We start from the raw sequence: 27,455 nt of genomic DNA on the forward strand, positions 1-27,455 counted from the left end.
TCCAAATGACTTGAAGAATATTACAAATAGTTCAAAATCTATCTGCCAAGATTACTTTTCCTTCAAGATACAGATCAATCCTATAACTTACCTGGATGTCTATTAAACAAAATTCCAAATCACTAGCTTAATATACTATCTTTTGACTTCACGTACAATTTGTAGCCAAATTTCTTAACATGGTGTCTTAGCTGGTAAGTCTCCAGCTTTACATAATCTCTCACCATGTGTTCCAGATATTCATTGGCCACAAGAGCCCTATTTGACAAGCCATACTTTATTTGTTATTTATCCATTTACTTTTAAAGATTTATTTAATTATTTGAAAAGCAGAGTTAAACAGAGAGAGGGAGAAACTAGTCTTCTGCCCTCTAGGTCACTCTCTAACTTACTGCAATGGTCAGGGCTGTGCAAGGCCAAAGCCAGGGGCCAACAGCTTCTTCTAGGTCTCCCACATGGGTGGCAGGTTGAGTCCCAAGAACTTGAGCCACTGTCCAGTGATTTCCCAGGTATATTATCAGGCAGATGATTCAGAACTGGAAGAACTGGGACATGAACTGGTATCCACATAGGATGTTGGCCACTGCAGGCATGGCTTAACATGCTATGTTATAATGCCATACTCTGCTCATACTTTTGTATATAGGATACTTTTGTATATAGTATATAGTCTCTCTTATACAAACTCCTATTCAAATGTTAAAACCAACCTCAAAAGTCACCTCAGATTAGCACAGTACCTTGTTATTTATATGACTGTTTCTCCAATTAGCACATAGATTCCTGCCATAATACAAAAAGTTTAAATTTGGAAAGAACATGAAAAATCAAGGCCTTCTTTTCAGAAGATGAGAAAACAAGAAAATGAGAAGTAAGTAGGAAGACTGCAACCTTCTGAAGACAACCATTTGTTTCTAATAACTCATTTAAATGGCTATTTAATCTAACAGTGTGATACTGAGCAAACTGCAAAATATCTTTGAACTTCCTGCTTTCAACCCCATTCCACCTCAACACATGCAGACTTCATCTTAAAATACTTCCTGCAGGAAACATTCTTGCATTCTCAGGTTTTGTTGCATGCTCCTTTAGAACTCGAAATTTCACCCGGCACAATTTATTATGAGTCTCCCCTTTAATCCACGCAACTCATGGAGATATAATTTGCTTTTGTCATTTGCCACTTTTCCCCACCCCACCCCCGGCACGTAGTTCTTATCCTAGAAGAGCAGTCCATCCACAGTTACTAAACAGATAAACCAGTGAAATGAGAGGTCTACAGTGTATGGCCTGGTAGGCCCCACCCAGAGCATTCAGAACTATAAACAAGGGAAAATCCGAAGCAAGTTCCTAAAGCATATCATATCAAAATATTGCACTCAACTGATCATGCTGTTTCTCAACCCTATCTCACACATTGTCAGATACATTAATAAGTTCCTTCTTATAAACTTATGATCTCATAAAGTTCACTTACCTAACAATAAAATACAATATTTTTTAATCTTCTTTGAAACTATTACAAATATTTTTGTTAATAAGAATACATACAACAGTAAAAGTTTAACAAATTATGACAATTTCTCTACTTGACACTCCATTCCTTCTCCTTCCACTTTATTTTTGGGCAGTAAGAGAAATTATGCAAGCTGAAGGTCATAAAGAAGCTAAAATTATTCACAGAAAGATGTTACTGAGTCTGTAAGTGCCAACACCACCACACAGGACTGAGGTTTTATTGCTTGAAAACTAAAACACGTATAAAACAGTATAACAAAAAAAAGGAATTATTATTAAACGTATTGGTGTTCTCAGTACCATCAGTAATATTTTACTAAAGGTTGTCCACATTAAACAGTAAAACATCAACTGCTAATTTTTCTCACAACAGATGACTGAGGAAAAAGGGGACACATCTGTAAAATTCCTCAATCTCTGCATTGTCAAAGTCTTAGGGATGTCATTTCTTTCCTGTTTCAGTTTCCAGGCGGAAACTAATTGATGCCAGAAAAAAGCCAAATTAAACAATGGCCTGCAACTTTTCTCAACGTGAAGGCAAAAAAACCAACACCACTATCAAAGCTGATACTGACATTAGTTTTCATTTGTACCACGAAGCTTTCAAAACCTTTTCTAAGAGTCTTTAAAGATTAGTTTATTTTTATTGGAAAGGCGGACACAGAGAGAGGAGGAGAGACAGAGAGGAAGATCTTCTGTCCGATGGTTCACTCCCCAAGCAGCCACAACGGCTGGAGCTCAGCCAATCCGAAGACAGGAGCCAGGAGCTCTTCCGGGCCTCCCATGAGGGGTGCAGGGTACAAAGGCTTTGGGCCGTCCTCCTCTGCTTTTCCAGGCCACAAGCAAGGAGCTGGATGGGAAGCAGGGTCACCGGGAATAGAACTTGCGGCCATATGGGATCCTGGCACGTGCAAGGCAAGGACTTCAACCACTATGCTATCACGCCAGGCCCTTCAAAGAGTCTTTAAATAAGAGGGGTACATGTGTGCTTTTAAAATTTGTCTTTCCGTTTTTCTATTAACATACTCATTCATGGAGCTAATTACAATTAATGCTGCTGAACAAGTTTATTTCTGAGGAACACACTAAAAATTAAGAAAGATCTGGAGTTTGGGCTTCCTTGTTATCTTTGGTTTCTGGTAAGGTGAGCAGAAAGAACTATACAAATCCTTTACTGGGGAAAAGGTCTCACATTCCCTGGCTGTACTCTGTGAGCTCAATCACTTCCTCATTTGCTCTTTTGAGCAGCATTGTGTTGCCTTAAGCTGAATCAGTTTTATTGTCATCATTTACCTTAATCTCTTTCTCCCCAAAATACAGATTTTTAATCTTGACTGCATTACCCCACATTTGTCAAGTGCTTTAAAACCCTTAGTCTTCTCATATGTGCTTATTCTTTTCTAGAAACAAAAATAAGAAAATGGGAATGGGTAGACAAGGTGGCGTGCAGAGGTCACTTGGGACACCTACTCTTCAGATCTCAGTGCTTGGGTTCAAGTCCCAGCTTCAGTATGAGTCCAGCTCGCCTGGCACTGCATACCTTGGAAAAGACAGACAATAGACAAAATATTGGAGTCCTTGGAACCCATCAGGGAGACCCAGATTGAGTTCTGGGATTCTGGCCTTACCCTGGTTATTGTGACACTGGGAGAGTAGACCAGTGAATAGAGCTTCTCTCTGTCTCAATCTCCATTGCTTTAAAAACAATTAAATAGCAATCATCTTAGATCAAACAAAAATCTGGTCCACTCTTATCATTTTGGGATGGAGAAATCAAACTCAGCCAAAAATATTTTGCTGTTTAAACACTTGTTTTGTTTTGTGGAAACTCAAAATGGACATTTGTAACAGTGAAAATTTAGTTAAACAAAATTCATTTGCATGATAGAAAAAAACATCAGGATTGATAATAAAATGTTTTAATAAATGGACCATTACAACTGTGCAAAGTAACACATATATTGTTTTCTCACTTTAAAAAAATAATAAACATAATTGCACCTGCTTCACTTATTTAAAAAGACACATGGAGCCACCATGATTACTGATGAAGTGATGATTTTTTAAAAACACTTATTTTTATTGGAAAGGCAGATTTACAGAGAGAAGGAGAGACAGAGAGAAACATCTTCTGTCCACTGGTTCACTCCCCAAGTAGCAACAGTGGCCAGAGACGAGCCGATCCAAAGCAGAGAGTCAGGAGCTTCTTCTGGGTCCCCAATACAGGCTTTTAGGTAACCTCTAATGCTTTCCCAGGCTACAAGCATGGAGTTGGAAGGGAAGTGGAGCAGCTCAGACATGAACTTGTGTCCATATAGTATCCCAGTGTGTGCAAGGCGAGAATATAGCCGCTGAGCTATTGCACTGGTCCCAAGTCCTGATTTTTGAATGTTGTTTTCCAAGATCACCCTCAGAGAATCAGGAGGGCATGATATAACAAGCTAATTACTATAATAAGATTTCATTACACAACAATAACATCTAAAATTTGTGAGAGTCTAAATATATACTAAGGCTATGTTTAAACGTTTTAAATACAATTTTCACTTACTATTGAAGCAAATCTAGGAAGATACTAGAATCACCCACTTAAATGACGAAGAGTATGAAATACAAAGAGCCTGAATAACTCAGGAAAAGGATAAATTGGAAATAAAAAAGCCATGTCTCCAGCTGTGCAGAGAGGCTCCAGAGCTCTTACTTAGAGCTGATGCACCAGACAGATTCTTAGTAGTTTAACATTCAGTGCATTATAAAGAATCACAAGCAGTGGAATTGTTACTCTTTCATATTTTTGAAGAAGATAAACAAACTGACCTGATAGTTTGAAAAAAATAGCTACTAAGTATAATAAAATTAATATGCTGAAAAAGAACCATCAGGACAAACACATACATACATTTGTCCGTATATTATTGACACATCGACTTATCAGTTGTTATTGAAATTACAACTGAAATGTTTTTGGGGGTCCATAGTTCTAACTTACAGGTCGATTTCAATAGCTTGTGCAACACTGAAGGATATAGATTTTTTTTACAGTGAACCTTTTGAAAAATGAGAGTCTTATGTACACAGAACATGAAAAAAGTTCAGAGGTTATGGCAAACACATGAACTCTGTTGTCTGAAAGTATAAAGACCCTTAAGATTATGTCATATGAATTTCTGAGGACTTACAGGAAAAGGCCAACCTTACTGCCACTGCTGGAAAATAAACTTACAGAAAAGACACATACACTTCACAAATGATTGATTTGAAGCAAGAAGAGGAGAGTATAAATTAGAAGATAAGCAGGAAGTCTTTCAGATTTGACACTTTAAAAATAACAAAGACAACACTGAGTTTAAAAAAATACTGACAACGGTGTCTAGCAGTAAAAACTTTCTATGTTTGGAAATGTATACTTTCATAATAAATAAATGTTTAGAATTTCCAGAGGAGTTTTTGTGAAATAGAAATGAATTTAAAGGTAGTCTCTGCTTAACTTCTTCAGTCTTTTCAAAGATTGATATTTCACAAGCAACTTACAGAAAGGGAGAAGCGCGTGCACACACACACACACACACACACACACGCACACACAGGAAAACAGAGAGTGACACAGAGAGAAAGAGAGAGAAATCAAGAAACTACCTTCCATCTGCTGGTTCACACTGCAAATGCCCAAAACAGCCAGGGATTAGCCAGGCCAAAGAGAGACGTCTTGAGCTCCATCCAAATTTTCCACGTGTTTGGCAGGGCCCTAAACACTAGGGCCATTTTCTACATCTTTCCCAGGAACATTATCTGAGAGCTTGATATGAAATGGAGCAGCTCGGATCTGAAGCAAAGCTCCTATGAGACACTAGTGTTGCAGCAAGTGTCTTAAACAGCTTCCACATGTCTTTATACACAGTATAAATGGCACTGGAGCAAAATTAACAAATTCCTGTGCTGGACTACACACCTCCCATATCACAGTGCCCGATTTCAGTATTGGCTACTCTAATGCCAATCCAACTCCTTAATACACAGCCTGGGAGACAGCAGGTACTTGGGTGCCTGCTACCCTTGTGGGAGAAAGATAGAATTCTAGGTCCCTTACTCAAATATTGTCAGCCCTGAACGTTTCATGTATTAGGGGAGTAAATCAGCTGACAGAAAGTTTTTTTTTCTCTATCTCCATCCTGCCTCCTTTATCCTTTCCAAATAAATAAAAATAAACATTTAAGAATCATTTAAAAACAATAAAATCCCAATTTAATATGATATGGAATCTTAAATACTTAGATGGAGTGTAGAAGTTTTAAAAGGTGCAGCTATTTGAATTCTTCATAGGAAAATATTAAATATGGCCAAGATTAAAGTTTCAGTTAAATTAAAAATGGACAATATTGCTATAAGAATTTGAAAAAGTAATCAACAGAGGTTCCAATAAATTGTTCACAAACATGCATATATTTTACATACAGGGATGTAAAACATTCAGCTTTTTGTTCCAATTTCGCATCCACTGCTACAATTCAAAAAAGTTAGAAATAAGAACAAAATTGGACAAATATGAATATTTATTATTGATATTAGTCTTAGAAGCAATGAGTTTATTAGCAATCATAATCCAAGAATATTATCCACATTATTGCATAAAAGTACTGTACCTCTCTCTTTTGTAAGCTACTGAATCACATATGATTCAATCACCTGTTACTTATTTTGTCCAATCAGAGGTATGATGGACACATGATAATAGATAATGTTAATATTTTTCATTGTGAAACAGAATATTTCATGGGCTTTTAAACAACATTCACTAAATCAGAAAATAAAATGAATTTCCTTTAATGTTTTCAACACAGATTACCTTTTAAAAATCTTATGATTAATTTCTAACATATGTTCACTTAAAACATGACCAGAAACTGTCAAGAGTACAAATTGCTACAGTACTTTATGTGTTCTTTTCATTCCTTGAATTCATCAGTACATGCTGAGTATTGCATTCACTAAAGTTTTTCATAGTCTGCCATGTACTAGATACTATAAGGAATAATTACACACTGTATGGTGGAAAGTATATCTGGGTACATAATACCTAAATCTTTCACTAAAGGTCTCAGTAATTCAAGACAAGATGTCTTACCTATAGTGTAAATAATTAAGCTGAGTTTAATAAAAAGGAAAAACTGGAATTAAACTTTTGAATCAAAGATATCTGGAGTTGGTAGTAAATAAGTGGCTTCTGTTTCAGGGAAATCAGATTTGGTGAACATTCCTGATTTTGTACCTATCCTCCCAATATTTTCCTCACTTTAAAATACAAATTATTGTTCAGAGATCTGCCACTCAAAACACAATTTGGAACTTAGCATTCACCAGACATTGTGTAACTATGTATTACGTGTGTGAACTCAAACATGGGATGAAAGAACTTCTGAGGCACAGAAACTAGAGAACGAGATTTCAAGATCATTTTATACAGAAATGAAATCAATCTACCATAAAGCGGACATTGTCCAACACCAAGAAAATGTTCATCCATATTTTTCAAACAATGAATGCATTTGTGAATGAAAGAATGAGACATTCAATTATTTGAAAAAATAAATATACTTAAAACAACAGCAATATCTAAACTCAAGTGTTTATAATGAATTGGATTAAGTAAAGAAGTCAGTGGTAAGTTTGGAATGAAACAGCTTATAAAAAAAATGGAAGGAAAAAGTGTCAGAAATAACAATACAGCTCAGACATTTCATTTCCCGAATTGTAATTCTGAGACTTATCCTGAAGGATAGGAAGAAAAGATAGCCCACTGTAGGGCAGGGGAGGGAAAGGAGGGGATGGGCGAGGAGGGGAGGGAACCGAGGAAAGGAGAGGGGAAGACATGACAAGGCTGAGTTTCAAAAAGGTTAGAGGGCTTGGAAGAAAGCATTTCAAACAGAAAGAAATATTTAGCACTGTCAAACACGGAAAACTGCTAAAAGGACTGGAAATAAGTCAGTGTGCATGGCATGCAGTTCCCTGAGCAAATGCAAAGTTAGTTTTGAGAGAAGGGAAGGGGAGGGGAGAGGTCAGTACTTTAAGGAATTACAGGTAAATATAATAAAAGACGTATCACATATGTTTTGAACACACATGTATCACACAGTAATTATACTGCATATTTACTGGGGAAAACAAAATTTGGAGTAGAATGATAACACAAATATTGTCCCTTCTTCCCAAAACTGCTTTCAATAAAGCAGTTCTCAGAGTAAAATAAATAAAAGTGTGCATGGGAAAGTTTTCAAACTGTCAAAGTATTATTTTAATATTTTAAGAGTTTAAAAGTCATCTGAGAGAGATACTAATTCCTCCTCGCTGTTTGTTTTATCTTATCCATCCAAGCACACATCACTGAAAATGTGTGGATGGGAATAGAGACATGAGTGCCACTTAACATTTTAGTTGTTCTTGTTACCTTCTCATTTGAAATGTATCATGTTATTAACAAAAATAGTAAAAGATCCTCATGAAACAGGTAATACTATTTAAGGGGAATTTCTCTAGTTTGTCATTTCAAATCTGGGGAGAGTAAAAAAAATACAGTGTTTTGTCTTCCTAAACTCCACACACAGAACATTGAAACACACAAGTAGATGTGGAATAAAATATACAAATTCCATAATAACTTTCCAAATAAATGCAAATTAATGCAAATATTTAGATTTAAATAGAAAGTTAGATCCCTTATGCTTCACAGATATACTAAAGTTCACACACACATACACTTAGCATCTGAATTTGCTAAAACAATATTCTATTATCTTCTGAGTCATATATTCATAGATTTGTTTATATACAGATATATTTTCCTTAATATTAGGATTGTAAGTTGCAAACCATAAATTTAGATAGGTAAGCTAAATTACTATGTTTTCAATTTTTTAAAAAAAATTATCCATTTTCATTGGAAAGGCAGATTTACAGGGTAAAGGAGAGACAGAGAAAGGTCCTACACTTCCTAAAGGGGCTCAATGGCCACTCTGAAACCAAGAGTCAGGAACTTCTTCCAGGTCTTGCACATGGGTGAAGGTTCCCAAACAACTGGGCCATGCTCAATTGCTGTCCCAGGCCACAAGCAAGGAGCTGGGTGAGAAGTGGTGCATCTGAGACATAAACTGGTGCCCAGATGGGATGCTGGCACTTGAAGGCGGAGTATTAGACAGTTGAGCCACTGCACCAGTCCCTAAATTATTTTCTTGATAGGTGAAACATCACCAGAATTGCTAATTAAATATGATTCAGTTTGCTCAGTTTATGGTAATGTGCAGTGTATTTAAGTACAACACAATATTTTAGATAACAATGTAATTTATGCATTACTCTCTTTTCCTTCTGGAACCTAGTTAATAAATACAGACAATTTTGTGAGTGTATCTACATATACCATAAACATCTAGATGAAAATTGACAAATTCTGGCCATCAGCCAGCTATTTGAAAGAATTTATCTTGAAAACATTAAACATCTGGATGTTTCCAAATACTAAGATACTTGATGTCCTGCAGAAAAACTACCCTGATGACTGGCTGGATTGTTCTACTTATCTGCTGCATATAAACCCACATTTGCATACATATATATCACTTTTTATTTCAGTGACTTAATGTAATTTTAGCACAGGTATAGGAGGAAGTCATATAAGAATCAACATTTAGGATTGCTTTATTGTAATTGATTTTCTTAATTCATCTTAGAGCAAGTGAATGTGTTTTATTTTCCTTTCAGTAAATAAGATGTAGTTGTCATTTCAACAGTTTAAGTCAAGAATTTTAACTATGTTGGTTATCAAGCTCCAATCCACTAAGGCACACAGCAACCCTGTATATAGGAAGAGCACAGCACAGCTGACGGTATATACTAACTATTCAGGTGCAATGTTATACAAAATTTTTCCTTCTCTCATGTTTAAAGTGTTGAGTTTCTCCCTAACCATATCCTTTTATACTCGCCAGTGATGGCTTGTCCTGAGGATAATAATAAACATGAATTCCATGTTTTAGCTGTTGATTTGATCTACTGGCCATTCCTTAGTCACTAACACACATTCTTATTTGAGTTTAACCAAAGAAAAAAGTCATTCTTGTTTAGGAAACAAGACAAACATTATCAGAAACTAGAATATCTATTTTTGATATCAGCTCAAAAAAGGATTAATGTTATTGTCAACAATTACCTTTATGAAAATAATTCTACATAAGCAATAATTACCATTTCCTAGCCTTTTAAAATAAAAATTGCTTGCACTTCATATTATAAGAAAGCAATGAATGTCACAAGTAAAAATAATTCCCTGAATGCTGGAAACTATCAAGGTAATAATACAACTGACAATTCCACCAGTACATCTCAGCTCCTAAGCACTCTACCTTGAGGACTGCTCAGAACTGAACCAAAGGCACTGATGACCACGTCAGCTTTCAGACGGACTATCTGATCTTCATCCTCACGCCATTGTCCAGTTTCATCTTGCTCTGTCCGAACGAATTGCATGGCAACAATTCTTCCACCTTTTACTATCACTTTCCGTGGGGAAAGGAAAGGCAAAAATTCACATTTTTCTTCTTTAGCAAGCTCCATCTAAAACAGAACAGAGGAAAAATCTAAAGAGAATGTTTATGAATCCATTTTTAAATATTGGGAATATAACTCAACTTTACGTACCAAAGTTTAAATCAACAAGAAGGCTTTTCTTTTACCAAAGCTGAGTTTCAGTTTTCAACTACAGGCATTTTGTAACTCACTGGTCCTGAAGTTCTTAAATTGGAAAGGAACATGGAAATCTATCCATCATGGCATCACAGGATATTTCTTACATTTTAAGCATCACATATACTGCAATTGGTAATGTGCTAGGTCTCTGACAATAGGACTTTTTCTTTATTTTCTTTTATAAAAATTAATAAATCATTTATTTCATTATTCCATGATACAGTTGCATAGGCTCTGGGATGTCCTTTCCCCCACCTTGCCAGGTCCCTGCACCTTCTCTTCTCTAATTTCTGCCATGTCATTACAATAGTACAATCCTTCACAATCATAAGTCCATTATTCCGTTATCCAAGTACATACTGACATTGTAGTAATGAACAATAGCAGAGAGTACAGCATCCTATAGTCAAAACACATTCAACAGTTTCATTGGAGTCCATCATCGATTTATAAGTAGAAATGCAAACTGCATCACATCTACATATCTGTAGGTGATAGTCTCTACTGCACAGTTACTACACATCCCCTTAAATAAAAGTCATAAAACTAAATCAACAACAGAGAGAAAAATAGAAAATATACAGCAATCTAAATTTAAATAACATGCTACTAAATGACAAATGTGGTGGTGAAGAAATGAAAAAATCAAAGACATTCCTGAAGCAAATGGCTATTGTGTGATCTGTGAGTCAGTGAAAAAATTAATAAGAAAAACAAAATATTTTCTTTGAATGAATTAAAATAAAAACAAAAATAATTCAATGAATCTGTTAAGTATACCTTGAGAGTATTATATTGGATTTTCTACCTTTGCTTAGACCTTCAATGCCATTATATACTTAAGTAACAGAATTCTGAAGTTGTAACTTACTAAGCAACAATATTACCGTGATAATATGGGGAGATGCTGTGGGAGAGGAAATAGGGAGGGAGATGAGGGAGGAAGTAATCCCTATACCTACAAAACTATTTCATGGAAAATAACAACAACAATATAAAAAGAAAAGATACAGAATGCAATGTTTATAGGGGAATTTGACATTTTTGAGATTCAATAATGTTTATAGCTACTGTATATACTCTTGAGAAACAGTGGTTTTCCTATATGGTACTTATTGAGTGCTTAATTTAGTAGAGAGTTAAGGTTTTGATTTTAAAAAATCAAAATATGTTACTGCAAAAATTTAAAAGAAAATGAGCAAAGGAGGAGAAAGTCTGGAAATAAAGTAGGCAGGGGGATGAGGGGGGAATTTCGAATTGTTCCTATATTTTTGAAATCCATGAATTATGCTACTCTTATAAGCAAAAAAAAAAAAGTAAAAATAGAGAAACAAATGGTATAAACACTTCTGTGGGGCAAGGACCAAATGAGTGTTTAGGAAACATTGCTGTATTCTATATTAGCATGAAGTTAGTCTCTCTCTTATTTAGTATTGTTAGGATTATTACTCTTTAAAGCCTAAAAATTAGACTACAAAAAAGATTGTCCTTTCATTATAAAATAAGAGGTTAGCAGTATATGAACAATGGAAATGTGGGATATTCTGTATGGTAACAATACAAAATGGGTAAGGCCAGAGCTGTGGCATGGTGCAAAAAGCTATCATCAACTGTAGAAGCACCCACCGAGGGTGCCTATTGAAGTCTCGCTGTTCCACTTCTAATCCAGCTCCCCACTAATGTGCCTCAGAAAGCAGATAATGGCCCAGTGCTTGGGCCCCTGCACAGCCTCACTGTTTACACAGGGAGATTACAGATGTGTATAATTCAATCAAACTTAAAGTTTGCTTTTAGCATTTTTAGGATTCTCACCTTATATAAAAAATTAAGTGGTATGTTATACCTTGTAGGAAAAGCTGACATTTCTAAAGCAAAATCCAGTCTATGGAAGACACAAATAAATGCTGTCCATTCACAATCACTCTCTTCTGAATATACTCTTCTGCCTCCCTCATCAATTTTAACTAGTCCATACTCCTTAATATTGAGACTAATTTCAAGTAAGATGTGGTCCAAAAACAAAGATAAAGAAAGGATGGACAAAGATGAATCTTGGATCCAACTTTAATTTCCCAATAAGTAAAAATGTCTCATTAAACTAGTGCTTGAAAAAACTCAAAGTTCAAAATAAATGTGGCTCCATCATGTAGGATATGTTTTGTATATCAATTTTGTTGCATTTGTGTAATAAAACGCCTTACAATTTATCAATATAAACAAGTTTGTTGAGCTTCCAAAATGTCAAGTAATGCTGAATTATAGTGATAATGCCATACTTGATTGAATAACAATGCCAAATGTTTATGGTTTGAATAAATCAATGCATAATATATTTGTAAAAGTACTATTTTCCATGGAAGGCAAAAATAAAAAACTGAACTATATTTCCACATACTGCAAGTACTCCTCACAGATGTATTAAATCTCATTCTACCTTTCTTGCATACTAATACTTAGACAAAATCTTTTATTACACATTAACAATTTGTTAGACTTCTAATTTTGAAACAAATTCAACTCTGTTAATAAATTTAAAATATATAAGCAAAATATTATCCATGATTTGAACATACTTTACTGGTATTTTCACCATGGTCTAGGCTTTGAAGTGACTAGAAACCATGCATACTTATAAAGCTACTGGATTTTAATGGATGCTCAACTCACATAATTTTCTAATGCAATAGGACAGATGAATTGGGTTCAAATGCTTAGCATTCCTGCCAAACCTCCAATATCACAGAGAAGTCAAGCAGGATGAATACTGGTTCCCACAGAATTACTCTGGATTCCTGGCTATGAACTTTCGAATTAATTACTTTCTAAAATATGTAAAATTTGACTGTTGGGCAGTAGACATAAATCATACCACTTCTGGCTGTTTTGTTACTAAATAAGTAATTTTTTTTCTATTTTACCTAAGAGAGGGGGAATGTGAAAACAAACAGGAATATATCATTTGAAAGTTCATATTCATCTGGGAAATCCTGCTACTGGGAAAAAAGGAACTGAAATCATGATAAGATTTATCTCGCATATTGACTGCTAGAGGCAGAGAAAGACTGGGGAAGGGAAAGTGGGGGGAGGATAACACACACTAAATCACAGTTTAAAGGGAAAAACAAGTTCAAGTGCTCACCAGTACACTGTAGTAGCTACAGATTTCAAAAATATTCTGTATTATATACAGGTAACATGCAGAGAATAGCATCAAACTTCAAACATAAGGAAAAGGTAGAGAAATGGGAATACTGATAACCTAATTTGTTCAATTTACAGTAAACCTGTGCTGTATTATTATACTGTATCCCATAAAAACATATAATATTGCATAATAAACTGCTTTAAAGATTTCTCATGGAAAATATAAAAATATCCAGATATGAAAATACAGAGTAAGGGAATTCATATATGAAGTAAAATAAATCTTCTAAATTATTTGCAGAGTATAAGAATTTACTTTTACTACTTAACAAGTCTAACAAGAATTGCATAAGCAGATACTCTTTTAACTGCTTAACATGTAATTCATTTTAGTCTTCACACAGAAGATGCACTATAACAGCAATATATTACTAACTACAACTTTTTATCTTCAAAGCCTTTCTCCGTTTTGTAGCCCAAAATCCATATCATCCTGAGCATCAATATGATTTTACAGACAAAGCACCCACCCCTAGGCACTCTGTTGTTTCCCATCCTCGCAATAAATCATGTGTGTGAAAAAAAAAAATCACTGCCTTCCAACAGAAGAAAAACCAAGGCTCAGAGAAACCAAATATGTAATGAGGATGGCAAACTTTAGCTACAATCCTGACTTAGTTGAACCTGAGTCCAACACAGACTTTATCATACCCAAGAATAGCAACTGTGGTGTACAGTATTGGAAATAGCTAGATGAGTATTAGTTGTTTAATTTCTAACATGACAAAATGGAATAAGAAAGGATCTGCTCCAAGTTTAAGCACTTGACTTAACAAAAGCTACCTTCTTTGAAAGAAAGATCCAAGTTTTCCAGTTTGCATGAATTCACAGGTACCATAAAAACCAAAAACCACAAGAATCAAATGAAGGTCGTATCAACCGACTATCGTAAATGAGTTAACAAAAACTTCTCAATCCAAAAAAAGGTAAGTTATACCTAATGAGCTACTATTCTGAAAATAGCAGAGATGCAGAACATATCTATTTCAAGTTATGAATGTGGGAAATTAGATAACAATGCAAATAAGTAAAAGAGGTGCCTTCTTAAAGCTTACAATAATTATATGAAGAAATTACGCATTAATTTCAAGATTTTTAGCACCAAAATATTCATTTTTCATTGAAATTAAATTTTAAACTTAAGTTTTGAAGCGTTCTTTTTGTTTGTTTAATAGCACAATCCTTCACAGAACACTTACAGTACGAACATAATGTCTTACTGAACATTTTATCCCCAATTGCTACAGTGATATTAAAATAGTTAATAATCCAGAATGCTATCCAAGCAATGAGCATATACACCTGTCAACATTCCACAGGAAAGAATATCAACATAGAGCTGCATCTATCAAAACTATGGGCACACAGTATTCCTTGAATAACATTTATTTTTTAAAAATCAGTATGAATAGGAAATTATGAGAGCTTAAGGACATTAAAATTAACAAGCAAAAATTAGGTTGCTTAGTCAATACTTATAAGCACTCATCATAATGCAAGTCACATGAGGCTCACAGAAGAACTGTTACCTGACCACTTCATCCTACGTTGTGAGGTTGAAACTAAAAAGCAAATTCCTTCTTGGTAGCAGTAACACTACCACTAGAAAATGAAGATTTCTAACTACCTGCCATGGGTCTTTGTATGTGTCCCTGTTGAAATGAAATGGACTTCTGTGCTAAGTAAGTCACAAATGTTGGTGGTAATGCTTTTTAGGACTTGGTACTTGTTAACAGTCATGATAACAAGCAAGTGTGTGATCTTAATGATTCTTACATTGATGGCACACATACTTGTTTCTATCTCTTTAATGAAATATACTCTTACAAGAGACAACCGGTACAGCAAGCCAACACGCAAACTTCTCTTGCGCTTATCCACAGCAGTAGTATTTCAAGGAATAATGTGGCAAGTATTAATTTCCATTTCTAAGATTTAATAAGTCAGATTGTCACTTTCTTCTCACGTAATATAAAAGAAGTTTTGGGGGCCCAGCAGCATGGCCTAGTGGCTAAAGTCCTCGCCTTGAATGCACCGGGATCCCATATGGGCGCCGGTTCTAATCCCAGCAGCTCCACTTCCCATCCAGCTCCCTGCTTGTGGCCTGGGAAAGCAGTTGAGGACGGCCCAATGCATTGGGACACTGCACCTGCGTGGGAGACCTGGAAGAGGTTCAAGGTTCCCAGCTTCGGATCGGCGCGCACCGGCCCGTTGCGGCTCACTTGGGGAGTGAATCATCGGACGGAAGATCTTCCTCTCTGTCTCTCCTCCTCTGTGTATATCTGGCTGTAATAAAATGAATAAATCTTTAAAAAAAAAAGAAGTTTTTGAATCCTTCTTAGCTATGATTTTTACCTCTGTACTCAGAAAGACACATGGTTGATGTTGAGTGAAATAAAAATAGGGTGCTATGGCATGCAATAATGATAATCATCTTAATGATTAACTTTATGTAATGTGATGATTTGGTCTGATTACTATTACAGGCATCATACTGAAGAAATTATGAAACAACTTAATTTACTATAATTAAAAGCATGATGTCAACTCATTTTTAGATTGCATATATAGGCAAAGTAAGCATAGATTATAATGAGCAGAACTCAAAATGAGCATACATTAAATTCTGAAATAACTTCTAATATGCCACAGTTTGGAGAAGCAATATGAAGTAACAATGTTCTTAAATAATATCCTTTAGTAGCAAGGCATTCAGCAATTAATATATGAGAAAGCAAAAATCTCAAAATTATAATTTGAAATCAAAGTGATAATTATAAAGAATGGCTTTCCATTTCATCACTGTCGAATTATTAGCTATGCTAACAACATTCACAGATATTTATTTTTTGATAATATTTATTAAGCACCTAGCATTAGAAATGTTATGCTAGTTCTATGATCAATCAGCAATAATACTTAGTATAATTTTTCTGACAAATATTTTTTCTTAATCAAACTTCAGTCAGTGTCTTGCACTTTCTAGGTCCATTTGTGTACTTTCCTGTTAAGTCCACTGGTAACTAAACCTGGAAACAATTTATGTAGTATAGGAGTCTTTACAGAGTCATATAAACTGGTGATGTTTTGTAAGTCAAACAGCATTTTCTTCTGTAGCAACAGTTACTTTTGTTAAGGGTTTAAAAAGTATCTCAGTGCAGGCAAGTGGCCCTGCATTTCTTGCTTACAGGAAATTTCGGGTTTATTAGAGTATTCAAAATAATCAATGAGGGTCATTGTAGATAATAGTTTTAACTCATGTGGGAATGATTTCACAATTCAATACTCTAGTTCTCTTATTAGCAGAGAGAGAGAAAGGAAGATACAAAACAGAGAATTCTGCTCATCTACAATGGATCTCTAATTTATAAATTTATTCTGCAAGTTTTCACTTTTTTGGTCAAAATTATTTGCTGAAAATGTAAGCTGAAAGTTCTTTTAGACCAGCTTAGTGATACAGCTCATCTACTGTCTTTACAGCTTAAGCTCCACAAAATTAAAGAATATTAAATACAAAGATAGAGTTATCCAACTTTATCTCATAACTATTGAGTTACAAAACATGTAAATGCAATGTAAGGCATTGTATAGAAGCATGAATGGTTTTACACAGGTATCATGAAACATGTCTCTTTGAATAAGAAAATGCTTTAAACACTATTCACTTGTGATGGATGACATTTTCTGAAACTTGACGAGCTCCTATCACTCCCAGCCTTACACATCGTTACCATGCAACATTCAGCACGCTGATTATCGTGCAGAGTTAAGTTCGGCATAACTTGGTGCCTCGTAGTATCCTCTTGAGTCTTGAAATGCCTCCATTTACATATTTTGTACAAATTACGATTCTCCGGATTTTTCTGATACTTGCAAATCATCTCTGGTTGGAAAAAAGCCTTATTCATTTTTCCATTTTATACTCACATTCATAGATCTCAATATTTTTGCACTAAAAAAGCCATGATTTAATTCAATTTCTCATGAAAATTTGAAGTACCATCATATATTGCTTAGTCCCATTTCCTGTTTTTCAGTTCTCATCCAAGTTAGAAGAGTCTAGAGGTCAGGGCAGAATCGTCTTTCTTCAGTCTACTTGGTATTGTGATAAAATATAAATAGATTTTTTAAAATCATTTAAAGTTATTAGAAACTATTTTGAGTTAAATTTGTGTATTTGTGAAAAAACACATATTTTGAATATTCATTTAAAATCTCTCAATTAGATTCCAATATCATTAAAAATCCTGGCTTATTTAAAATTCTTACTGATCTACCTACTCTATCAAAGTAGAGTAAGCCAATCCAGTGAGGAAGCTTGCATTTTAGTTTGTGGGATAGAGACAAAATAATAGCTACAATAATGGTCAGCACCAAAAAGACAAAGTTAATTAACAAAAACTAGGGAAGCCTTCCATCCCAGACAAAATGGCATTTGAAGCAGACTTTGAAGGGTAAAATTCACCTTTACTAAAAGAAAAAAAAAAAAAAACCTCTTAAGAGGAATGATCATTCCTTGCTTTTACGTTACAGCATGTATACTCTTCATTCATCTTTCTCTTCTGAATGGTACATGTTAATATTTTACAAATGTTAAAGTTTGAAGCTGGCACCATTGCACAGTGGGCTAAGACCTGTCTGTAGCACTAACATCCCAAATGGACAATAGATCATGTAATGAATGCTTAGCTTCCACTTCCAGTTTCTCACTTAGGAGCAATCCAGGAAGCAAAGGCTCATGGCTAAACTCTCAGGCCCCATATCAGCCACATGGACTACCCACCATGAATTTGGAGAGTGACATCACCCTGCCAAAGTATCCTGAGGCCTTGCAAAGGAAAACAAAAAAATGGAAGATCGCTCTTTCTGTTTCTTTCTCTCTGTGTCTCAAATTAGATGAATCAATAAATAAGAAAAGCAAAATTTTGTTACAAAAGTTTTCAAATGTGTGAAAAGAGAAGGGTCCTATTGGTCATGTCACGTGAATGATTTATTTTGGGTTACGGTAAAGAGTACCAGAAGGATTCAATCAGAAAGCAAATTCTTCCATATAAGGATCTATTGTTTCAGAGTTGCCATGATCCATAAAATAAAACAAAACAAAACAAAACAAACAAACAAAAAACATTTTGACTAATAGACCATGCAGTCTGGTTTTGCTACCTTTATACTTCACATAATAAAATATAATTAATTTTTAACTTGGCCCTACTGCAATATGTAGAAACAGGAATGTCACAGTTAAATCAGTTACCATCTTGACAAAGTGGGGGAAAAAAGCTAAGGGACATAGAGATCCAACAGAAACATGGCAGTATTAAAGATACATTATGTTGTGCCTGCTATTCTTTGTGTGTGGAATTGTGCTATTAAATTTTTTGTGCCATTCTCTTCTCAGTAATAATTGATAAGAACTAGAAAGTCCTTCTTCAACCTTATCCTTTAAATTTACCAACTGAATCGGGTCTATGGAGTCCTGACCTTCATACCTCCTTTTAGGGATTCCCAACTGCCTAAAGCATTCTTGCAGTTCTATCTGATCTGTCAACAGCTTTTAATACCAGCATTTTGGGGGATTCTGTTATCCTGTGAAATTTAATCTCACCTATTTAAGCTTGCAGAAAGTACTGGAGGGAATTATTAACAGATTTTTCCCTCATCTTCTTGGAGGATAGTGCCGAGTGATTGGCTGGTTTCCCTAAGGACCCATGGTGGAGAAGCACTAGTTTGTCAGTAGCATCCTATTTAGCATGTGTGTGAGGCCACAAGGGAGCCTGGAAGACATTTAGAATCCGAATTACATCAATATGCTGATGATGCCTTCGTTTCATCAAACCTATATCCTTTAGCATGAATGCTTTCTTAACTAAGAACGAAAGTGCCTCCAACAGCACACTGCTTACAGCTCTAATTATACAGCTAGAAACTATGTGCAGGATGCAGTACAGCAGTGGACCAGCAGCCTCAGAGCAACCCCAGGGAACTTGTTAAAAATGCAAATTCTCAGGCCCACCCAGACGTACTGAGTCATGAATCCTGAGAATAAGGTCCAGCAGACTGTGCTTAACAAGCTGTGCAGGTAATATAACTGTATGCTGAACTTCAACAACTTCTACGTGAGTGACAAGTGATGTGCTTGTCATTGAGGAATCTCCTGGATAGTGCCTTCTTGTGCTTTTTGGGATTAAAATATATTATTCTGGCTTACTAATCATGTAATATACATAGACCCAATTTCACGATAAATGTAACTAGCTTCTCTAATATTTAATATTTGTCATTGAAGGAAGAGATGGCCATTATATTGCTCTGTATTTCCCTCCCCTGAATACTGGAAATCAGATTATAGCGTTAGATGTATTAGTGCTGACATGCTGAACAATATGGCATTTTACTCACAGAAAAAATAATATTATGCCCAAAATTTACCAAATCTCAAGAGTTTTAAATAATACTTATACATTTATCTCAGAAAAAATTCCACTTTTTCTGTTCCTCAATCTTGATTGACTTAAAAAGTCAATGAGGATGAAGTATGTGTACACTGGAGGTAAAAAGCCCTGGAGAAATCAGAAAAACACAAAACTGAGATACAATATTAAATTTTTCACATTAGTATAAATGTGTGCTAGAACATAATCTTTCAAAACAATTATCTTCATATAACTTGAACCTTCATAATCACAGCTTTCCAATTATGTGACTATTAACACCACAATATCTTGGCATTTTTTAGATATACATAAAAGCAACTAATGAATATGACAGATCAATATTGAACATTTCCAAATAATGGAGGGCTTCAACTTAAAAATACACATATAAGCCCTGGTCAGTGATCCAAGCTTGGAATCCTCATGCATTGCAATAACATACTACCAGAAGAACTTTCCAAAAGCTTCCTACTGCTCCAGCAGTAGACAACTGTCTAGGTTGCCTTGTACCTAGGCAAGTGTTAAACTGCTGGGAGAAAGACATTCAGGAGCTGATGGGCATTCTGAGCCTGGTTAATGCTAAATTCCTATTAAGAGTATCTGTGCACCAGTATGTCAGCATTGTGCCACCACAGCCCCCAGGCGGTGGGGGTGGGGGGGTGGGAAGGCTGCAGTTTGCCCAGGGAAGGGAGTGTTGGAATTTATTCCAGTGAAAGCAGCTTAGGGCATGTTTGACAACAGTGGAGTGAATTCCATTGTCTTCCATGGACCAGGCCACTGCACTTGCAGGTAGGTGAGGTAGCTGAGAAGCAGCAGTTTAAAGGGGGTAAAAAGAGGGCATGTCTGGGTCAGGCCAAGGCACCCTCCTACATGAGACCTGGGCTACATTAAATAGCATCACCGCTTGTCTGCTGGTGTATGCAAAAGCTAGGGCTGGGGGATATGCCTGGCTGGCCTAGGCTGTGGCACACACCCACAAGTATCAACACAGGGAGGTGGGCCACAGTACCAACCAGAACACTGGAGAACTGGATCTGGGAACAGATTCTGAAAGGGAATTGTGGGCTCACCTCTGTGGGACTGCAGCACCAGCTGCCTGTTTGCAGCAGAGAGCTGGGAGTGGTGACTGGCTGAACCAGGCTAGACTACAAAGTCACCTGACACTCACGAGAGCTGGTGCTGGGAGGAGGATGGGCTGAGCCAGGCTGTAGCATCTGTCAGCACATGCAAAGGTCAAGACTGACAGTAGAACATGTCAAGCAGGGCTGTGGCAAATGCCAACATGCATGAGATCTGAGGCTGGGAGCTGGTCTGGCAGGAGAACTTGGGTAATTGAAACTGCCCTGCTAGGCCACAGATCCTGTTGGGGAACATAATAGCTGGGGCTGAGTACGAGCATGACAGGAAGGGCTGCAGCACCATCAGCATTTCTGTGGGCCAGGTCTGGGGACAGGCCAGCACCCACTGGAACATACAATAGATAGGACAGAATGAGAGCTGCACACGGCTGGTCTAGGCTGCAACACACTCCAACAAGAGCTGAGACTGTAATTGGGCCATGCCAGGATAAGTTGAAGCACCCAAAAGTACTCATAAGATCTGGGGGTGGGAACGGACTTGGTAGAGGAACCCTGCTAGGCTGCAGCTCCCACTAGCGAGTGCAAGATCTGGGACTGGGGGCAGGTTGGTCTAGGCATGGGCCATTCTCGATGAGGCTGCCATACCTTCTGGCATGCATGAGCACCATAATGATCTGGGCCACGTAGGCTAGGCTGCAACACCTGAAGCAAGTGTCACTGCTGAGTGCAAGTCATGTCAGGTAGGAACACAGTGCTCCCTTGCGGATGCAACACTCAGTCTGGGAGCAGGCCTGGTAGGAGAACTGTGGTCACTCCCCTTCTGGGCTACAGCTCCCACCACTTCTCATGAGCCAGAGCTAGAAGTGGGCAAAACTGGTCAGGGCAATAGCAACCATCAGCATACATGTGGGTCGAGTCTGGGGGCAGACTGGGTTGAGCTAAGCAGCAGCACCCATGGGTGTGCACAAGAGCCAGATGAGATTCAGGACAGACTGGGCTGCATTGTATCAAATGCTGAAACATGTGAAAATCATGACTGGCAGCAGTCCTGGCGGGGATTTGGGGGGTTGCCCCAACTAGGCTGCAGCTCCTGCTGGTATATGTGAGAACTGGGCCTGTGGAGGGCTGGGCTAAGCTAGGCTGGGCCATAGCACCCATCAGTTTGCATGAGAGATGGAGCTAGGGGCAGAACTGACCTGGCAGCTGCATCCACTAGTATGTGCATTAGCTGGTGCAGGTGACAGACTGAACCTGACACTGCACTTGCTGGCACACACGAGTCAAGTCTGAGGTCACCGCAGGTGATGTTTCTTGGGAGACTACCCAAATAGATGGCTAGACTCCAACCCCAGGAACAGGAAAATTTATAACATATATGATATGATCTTGCAGTGTATATATTGGGTCCTGGATCCTATGTAGTAGACGGCATGCCCAGATGCACATGTGGGACATGACAGCCAGCTTATCTAGGTCAACAGAGGATGTCAAGTGCCTTGTCAGAGAATGGAAAACAGAACAGGTTAGACCACTCTCTTGGCCAAGCTTTGCAACATGTTCCTGGGCCTGGGAATGCACTAAGGTGGACCTGGTCAGTCAACAGACCTTGGGGAGATTTTCTCAACCCTGCTGCAATAAAGTTGCATAAACAACTCGGGTAACATCCTTGAGATACTCTTCTCCACAGACGGGTCTCTAATTAGTCATAAAATGACTGTCTCCTATCTCTGGATGCCAAAATAGTTTTGACAGTAAGAACTGGCTTCCTCCCTTTCCAACCCTGTGAACACAAGAGCAAAAAAAGGAAACATTTGTCCCAACTACCTTCCTACATCCTCCTCACCCTAATCAGAGACTAACATGGACATACATCCCTCTTAACTATGTAAACAATATTAAAAATTCAAGTCAAATTAAATTAAAAAGAGCCCTCTACTATAATATTTTTCTAACTAAAATGATGACTACTAAAAAAACCTGGCTGTGTATTTCTCGCTAAAAGCATTTACTTAATAATTGTTCAAAAAAATATTTCTTATGTGGTTCTCATTGCACAAGGCAGAGGGAGCAAAACAGTAAACAACAGAGATGATCTTGGACTTTGGTGTCACAGAAATCAGGCTCTGCTGGTTTTAAAATCATGTAGAAAATCTGGTTTCTTATGAACAAAAAATAAATATCCAAATACTAGCTCTTCTAAACTGAATAACGCCCTGAATTCAACTCAGTTCCTTTTGCAAGTATTGATTGATTTGCTTATTTAAAAGAGAGAAAAGAAGAAGAAGAAAAGAGAAAGAGAGAAAGAGAAAGAAAGAAAGAAAGAAAGAAAGAAAGAAAGAAAGAAAGAAAGAAAGAAAGAAAGAAGGAAAAAGAAAGGAGGAAAAAAAGAAAAGAAAGGAAAAGAAAAGAAAAGAAAAAAGAAGGAAGGAAAGAGAGAATGACTCTTCCATCCACTGGTCCATTCTCCAAATACCCACAACAATGGGGTTAGGCCAGGTGAAAGTCTTCCACTCTGGAGGTAAGAACTTAAGTATTTTGACAGTCTTCTGTTGCCTCCTGGGTACATTAACAGGAAGGTGGAAAGAGACAGAGATAAGACTCCATTCCAAGCACTCTGCTGTGGGAAATAGCTTAAGCAACTGCATGACAATGTTCCCCATTCTGCACCCACCACATACCTGACTTCCACTAAGGTCTTTTGTAAGCATCTAGTATATTATCCCAAGAACCTACTGTTTCCTTTCCACAATCTGGTGGCCATGACTGCCCACTGAGCTTTGGTCTTCTAAGCCATACCTAGACCCTGGTCTTTTCTTCCTTATAATCCTATCATACAACTCACTATGGTTTACTAGGCCTTGACTTGTCTCCTTCATTCTAATTTCTAGCCCCATCAACACACTAGTCATCCAATACTATAACTCAAAATTCTGATACTTCTCCACTCAAAACTATCCAATGTTTCCTTCTGTCATTGAGAATAAATGTTAAGGCACTGAGAATGCCTTCAAACATCCATGATGTGTGACCTGCTCCCTGCCCCTTATTTTATTCCGTCCTCATAGGCCTTTTATTCATTTATTTTTCCCTAAATCCTCAAAAGCTTCTCAACTAAAGGTGACACAACTTAACTTAGCCTGGGAAGTTTTTTCCCAAGATGCCTATCTTCCCATCACTTTCCACTCTATGATCCAAAATCACCTACTCAGAAAGACCGCACAGGGTCACACTGCGTGACCTGGGCAAACATATCCTTACGCTGTGTATGTGTCCACTAAGAAATTTACATTCAACATACTATTGATGTACAATTTATTTGTTTATTGAGCCTATTCCTTGGCTGGATACAAACTCCCTCAGGGCATGAAGTTTTTTCTGGTTATTTCGTTCTGGATTCAAACTGCCAAGAGCAATACATTGTACATGATGGGTCTTCAACAAATATAAGTTGAATAAATCGCTAACTTTCTTCCTGTGTCTACTAAGCAATTTTTGTGTGTTCCACTTAGGTGAGAACAAACAGCCATTATTCACTATTAGTCTCCAACACTAATGAAATTGGCCACAACACAGAATGTGAAGCAACCTGATATTGATCTTCAGGATCATCTTCCACTTCTAACCCTAAAAGCAGTCTTCTGTACTAAAAAGGGGCGCGTGGCCTGGAATGGGGGCTGCATTCTGGTCAGGATACAGCTGTATTCTCCCTTGGCATAAGTATGGACTGGGACTGGACTCACCAGGCCGGGCCAGACTGCAACACCTGGTGTTCTGGAAGACCAGGGTAGATGTGGGATGGACTAGGCTAGGTCTCAACCTCAACAGAGCCATGTATGAGCTGTATGTGGGTATGGACGAGCCATGGCTGGGCTGAAACATCCAACAGCAAGAACCAGAATGGTTGATGGCCAGTTAGGAAAAGCCACTGTTCCTGCTAGGACAGGAGGTGAACTGAGTAGGGCTGGCTCATGGACCCCCTGGTATGCGCAAAATCTGGCATTCGGAGGGGTTCTGATGGAGGAGCCTGGGCAACTCCTCTGGCAGGACACAGACCCTGTAGGTAAGTGCAAGAAGCATGAAAGGAAACAGCCCAGAACAGGCCATGGAAAGTATCCCAATGGCATACATTTGGCATGGGTCGGGGGCAGACCAGGCTGAATCAATTCACGTCATCCACTGGCAAATCCGAGCACCAGAAAAGAGTATGGGTCGAGCCAGGTTTGGTCACGACAAAAGCAGTACACAATACAGAATGCCAAGGTAAGGTTGCCTGTGCCAGATGTGACTGCAGTGCCCGACAGCACATGTGAGAATCAGGAAGGGAAGGGGCAGAGCCAGCAGGGGGAATAAGGGGTGGTTCCCTTGCTGGACAGCTACTCCCACTGGACAGTGTGAGCTGGGATGGGGACACATCAGACTAGGCAGGGCTACAACACCTGTGGGCCTCATGTGGACCAGATCAGGAAAAAGCCAGGCTGGGCTGATTGATCCTCCTGGTACAATCTACAATTAGAGTGGGTGAGGGTTGTTTGGGCTTAACTGCAGCATCAGCCAGAGCAGAAGCTGGCACTGGGGGCTAATTCTGTCAAGTTAAACCACAGAACTATCTGGAGAGTGCATAATCCGAAAGAGTGGGAGTGGCCTGGGAGGGAAATAATGAGTTCCTCCCTCTTGGGTTACCACCCCCACGGCAGGGCACCAAAACTAGGAGGGGCAGGGGTGGCTAGACAGACAGACACTCAACAACATCCGTCAGGGCTGGATAGTTGAGCTGGTTAGATGAAACTAAGCTTTAATACCCATTGACATGTATGAGAGCAGAAAGGGATGTGGGACAGACTGGACTAGTCTGCTGCACATACTGGAAAACCAGGGTAGGGGGTGGGCATGCTGGGGGTTATTGTGGGTTGCTCTGACTAGGCTGCAGCTCCCACTGGTTTGTGTGAGGGCCGAGTATGTGCTGGGCAGAACCAGAGTGGTCTGCAAACACCCATTGATCCCAGTGGAAGACAGGGCTGGAAACAGAACCAACCCAGCAATTGCAACCACCACCTGATGGAGGCGATGGACTGTGCCAGGCCCTGTGCTTGCTGGTGCATACAAGAATCTGGTCTGGGAACACCTCAGACAAAGTTTCTTTGGGGATCCCCCAAATCGAGCTTCCAGACTTAGAACCCTAACCATGAAGAGACAGAGGACAGAACAAGTCAATCAACCACCTCAGCTATACGTTGGCGGTGAAAAACTGGGCAAATGGAGACTCTATGATGGACTATGTCAATCAGTGGATTCTTCAATGACCTCATCATGCTTGGAGTGGCAAGACTGGCAGCAATTCATAACTGTTGAACTATCAAAACCATTTGAGCAAGATCCTCGGAGCATGCCCCACATCAGGGACCTGTGGTGGGTGGGAGACTGGGTGGGACTTCTCCCTAAAAATCCCCTTCTACCTCAGATATATGAAGGAAACAATAAGGAACTAATTGTCTTACCCATTTTCCTGTAGCACTTGAACCTTTTTACCCTAATTATGTAAATATTGTCAAAAAAATAAATGGATATGCTTGAAAAAAATAGAAGTCTTCTGTAATAAAAATGTCTCTGACATTGAAATTAGTAGAAAAAGATCGAAAATGATCTACACAAAACACATATTCCAAGTAGTACTATTTCCATAGCCTGTGACATGGACATGGATATTATCAAGAATAAAATTAATTCTCATCTCCTTTAACTTCAACAAATCACTTAATTCCAATTTTCTTTCTTTATCTCTCTCCCTCTTCTCTCTCTCTCTCTCTCTCTTCTCTCTCTTTCTCTCTCTCTCTCTCTCTGTTTCCCTCTCTCCCTCCCCCAACTTTTCTTTCATTTTGTTTTTGTTTTTGGTAAAATTATGTGATTGTACTGATACCTAAGATTACACATAGAAGAAACTTGTATGATTACAGAACCATTTTGGGAATTTGGAAAAAAGTCTAGAAAAGCAGATTGTATAGAAGGAAGTCCAGAAAATAAATGCAAAAAATGAAGCCCAGTCACATTAGTGCTGACTCCAATAATTTAGTCAGATTATTTGTAATGTGGTTAATCTAGACGTGACAAATTACCTACAATTGTAATTCCAGAGTAACACAGAAATGCCAAACAAGTTCAGGTGATCTAAGGTAAATCAAATTCACAATACTAATTTGAGTATGATGAGTCATTTGTCATTCTACAAATATGCTTAGTTCTTGTCTTCAGAACTAATATCCTTTACTAAGCATTTACCATTCTCTAACAGCATTCAAATCCAAGCGATTTCTAGTACATGAAACCAGTTTATACCGTCTCACCCAAAACAGGTCACCATTTACCTGTAGGAATACAATTAATGTAATTCTAACATTTTTAGTAAGCTCATTATTATTAATTACAGAGTGCTAATACTGGAGCACTATCAAAAATATACAAAAGTTTATTCTTTTTGTTTATCCTCACA

At 37.8% G+C, this 27,455-nt stretch overlaps 1 protein-coding gene across 1 annotated transcript in view; it reads right to left on the reverse strand.

Moving 5' to 3' along the window:
* Window positions 1–27,455, reverse strand: part of DPYD (dihydropyrimidine dehydrogenase) — an 873,733-nt gene that overhangs the window by 483,388 nt on the left and 362,890 nt on the right. The window contains exon 11 of the mRNA XM_004582023.3: window positions 9,912–10,122. Coding sequence (XP_004582080.3) covers window positions 9,912–10,122 — 211 coding nt within the window. The remainder of the gene's footprint in view (window positions 1–9,911; window positions 10,123–27,455) is intronic.

This window comes from Ochotona princeps, chromosome 2 (assembly GCF_030435755.1).
Source record: "Ochotona princeps isolate mOchPri1 chromosome 2, mOchPri1.hap1, whole genome shotgun sequence".
Taxonomy (NCBI): domain Eukaryota; kingdom Metazoa; phylum Chordata; class Mammalia; order Lagomorpha; family Ochotonidae; genus Ochotona; species Ochotona princeps.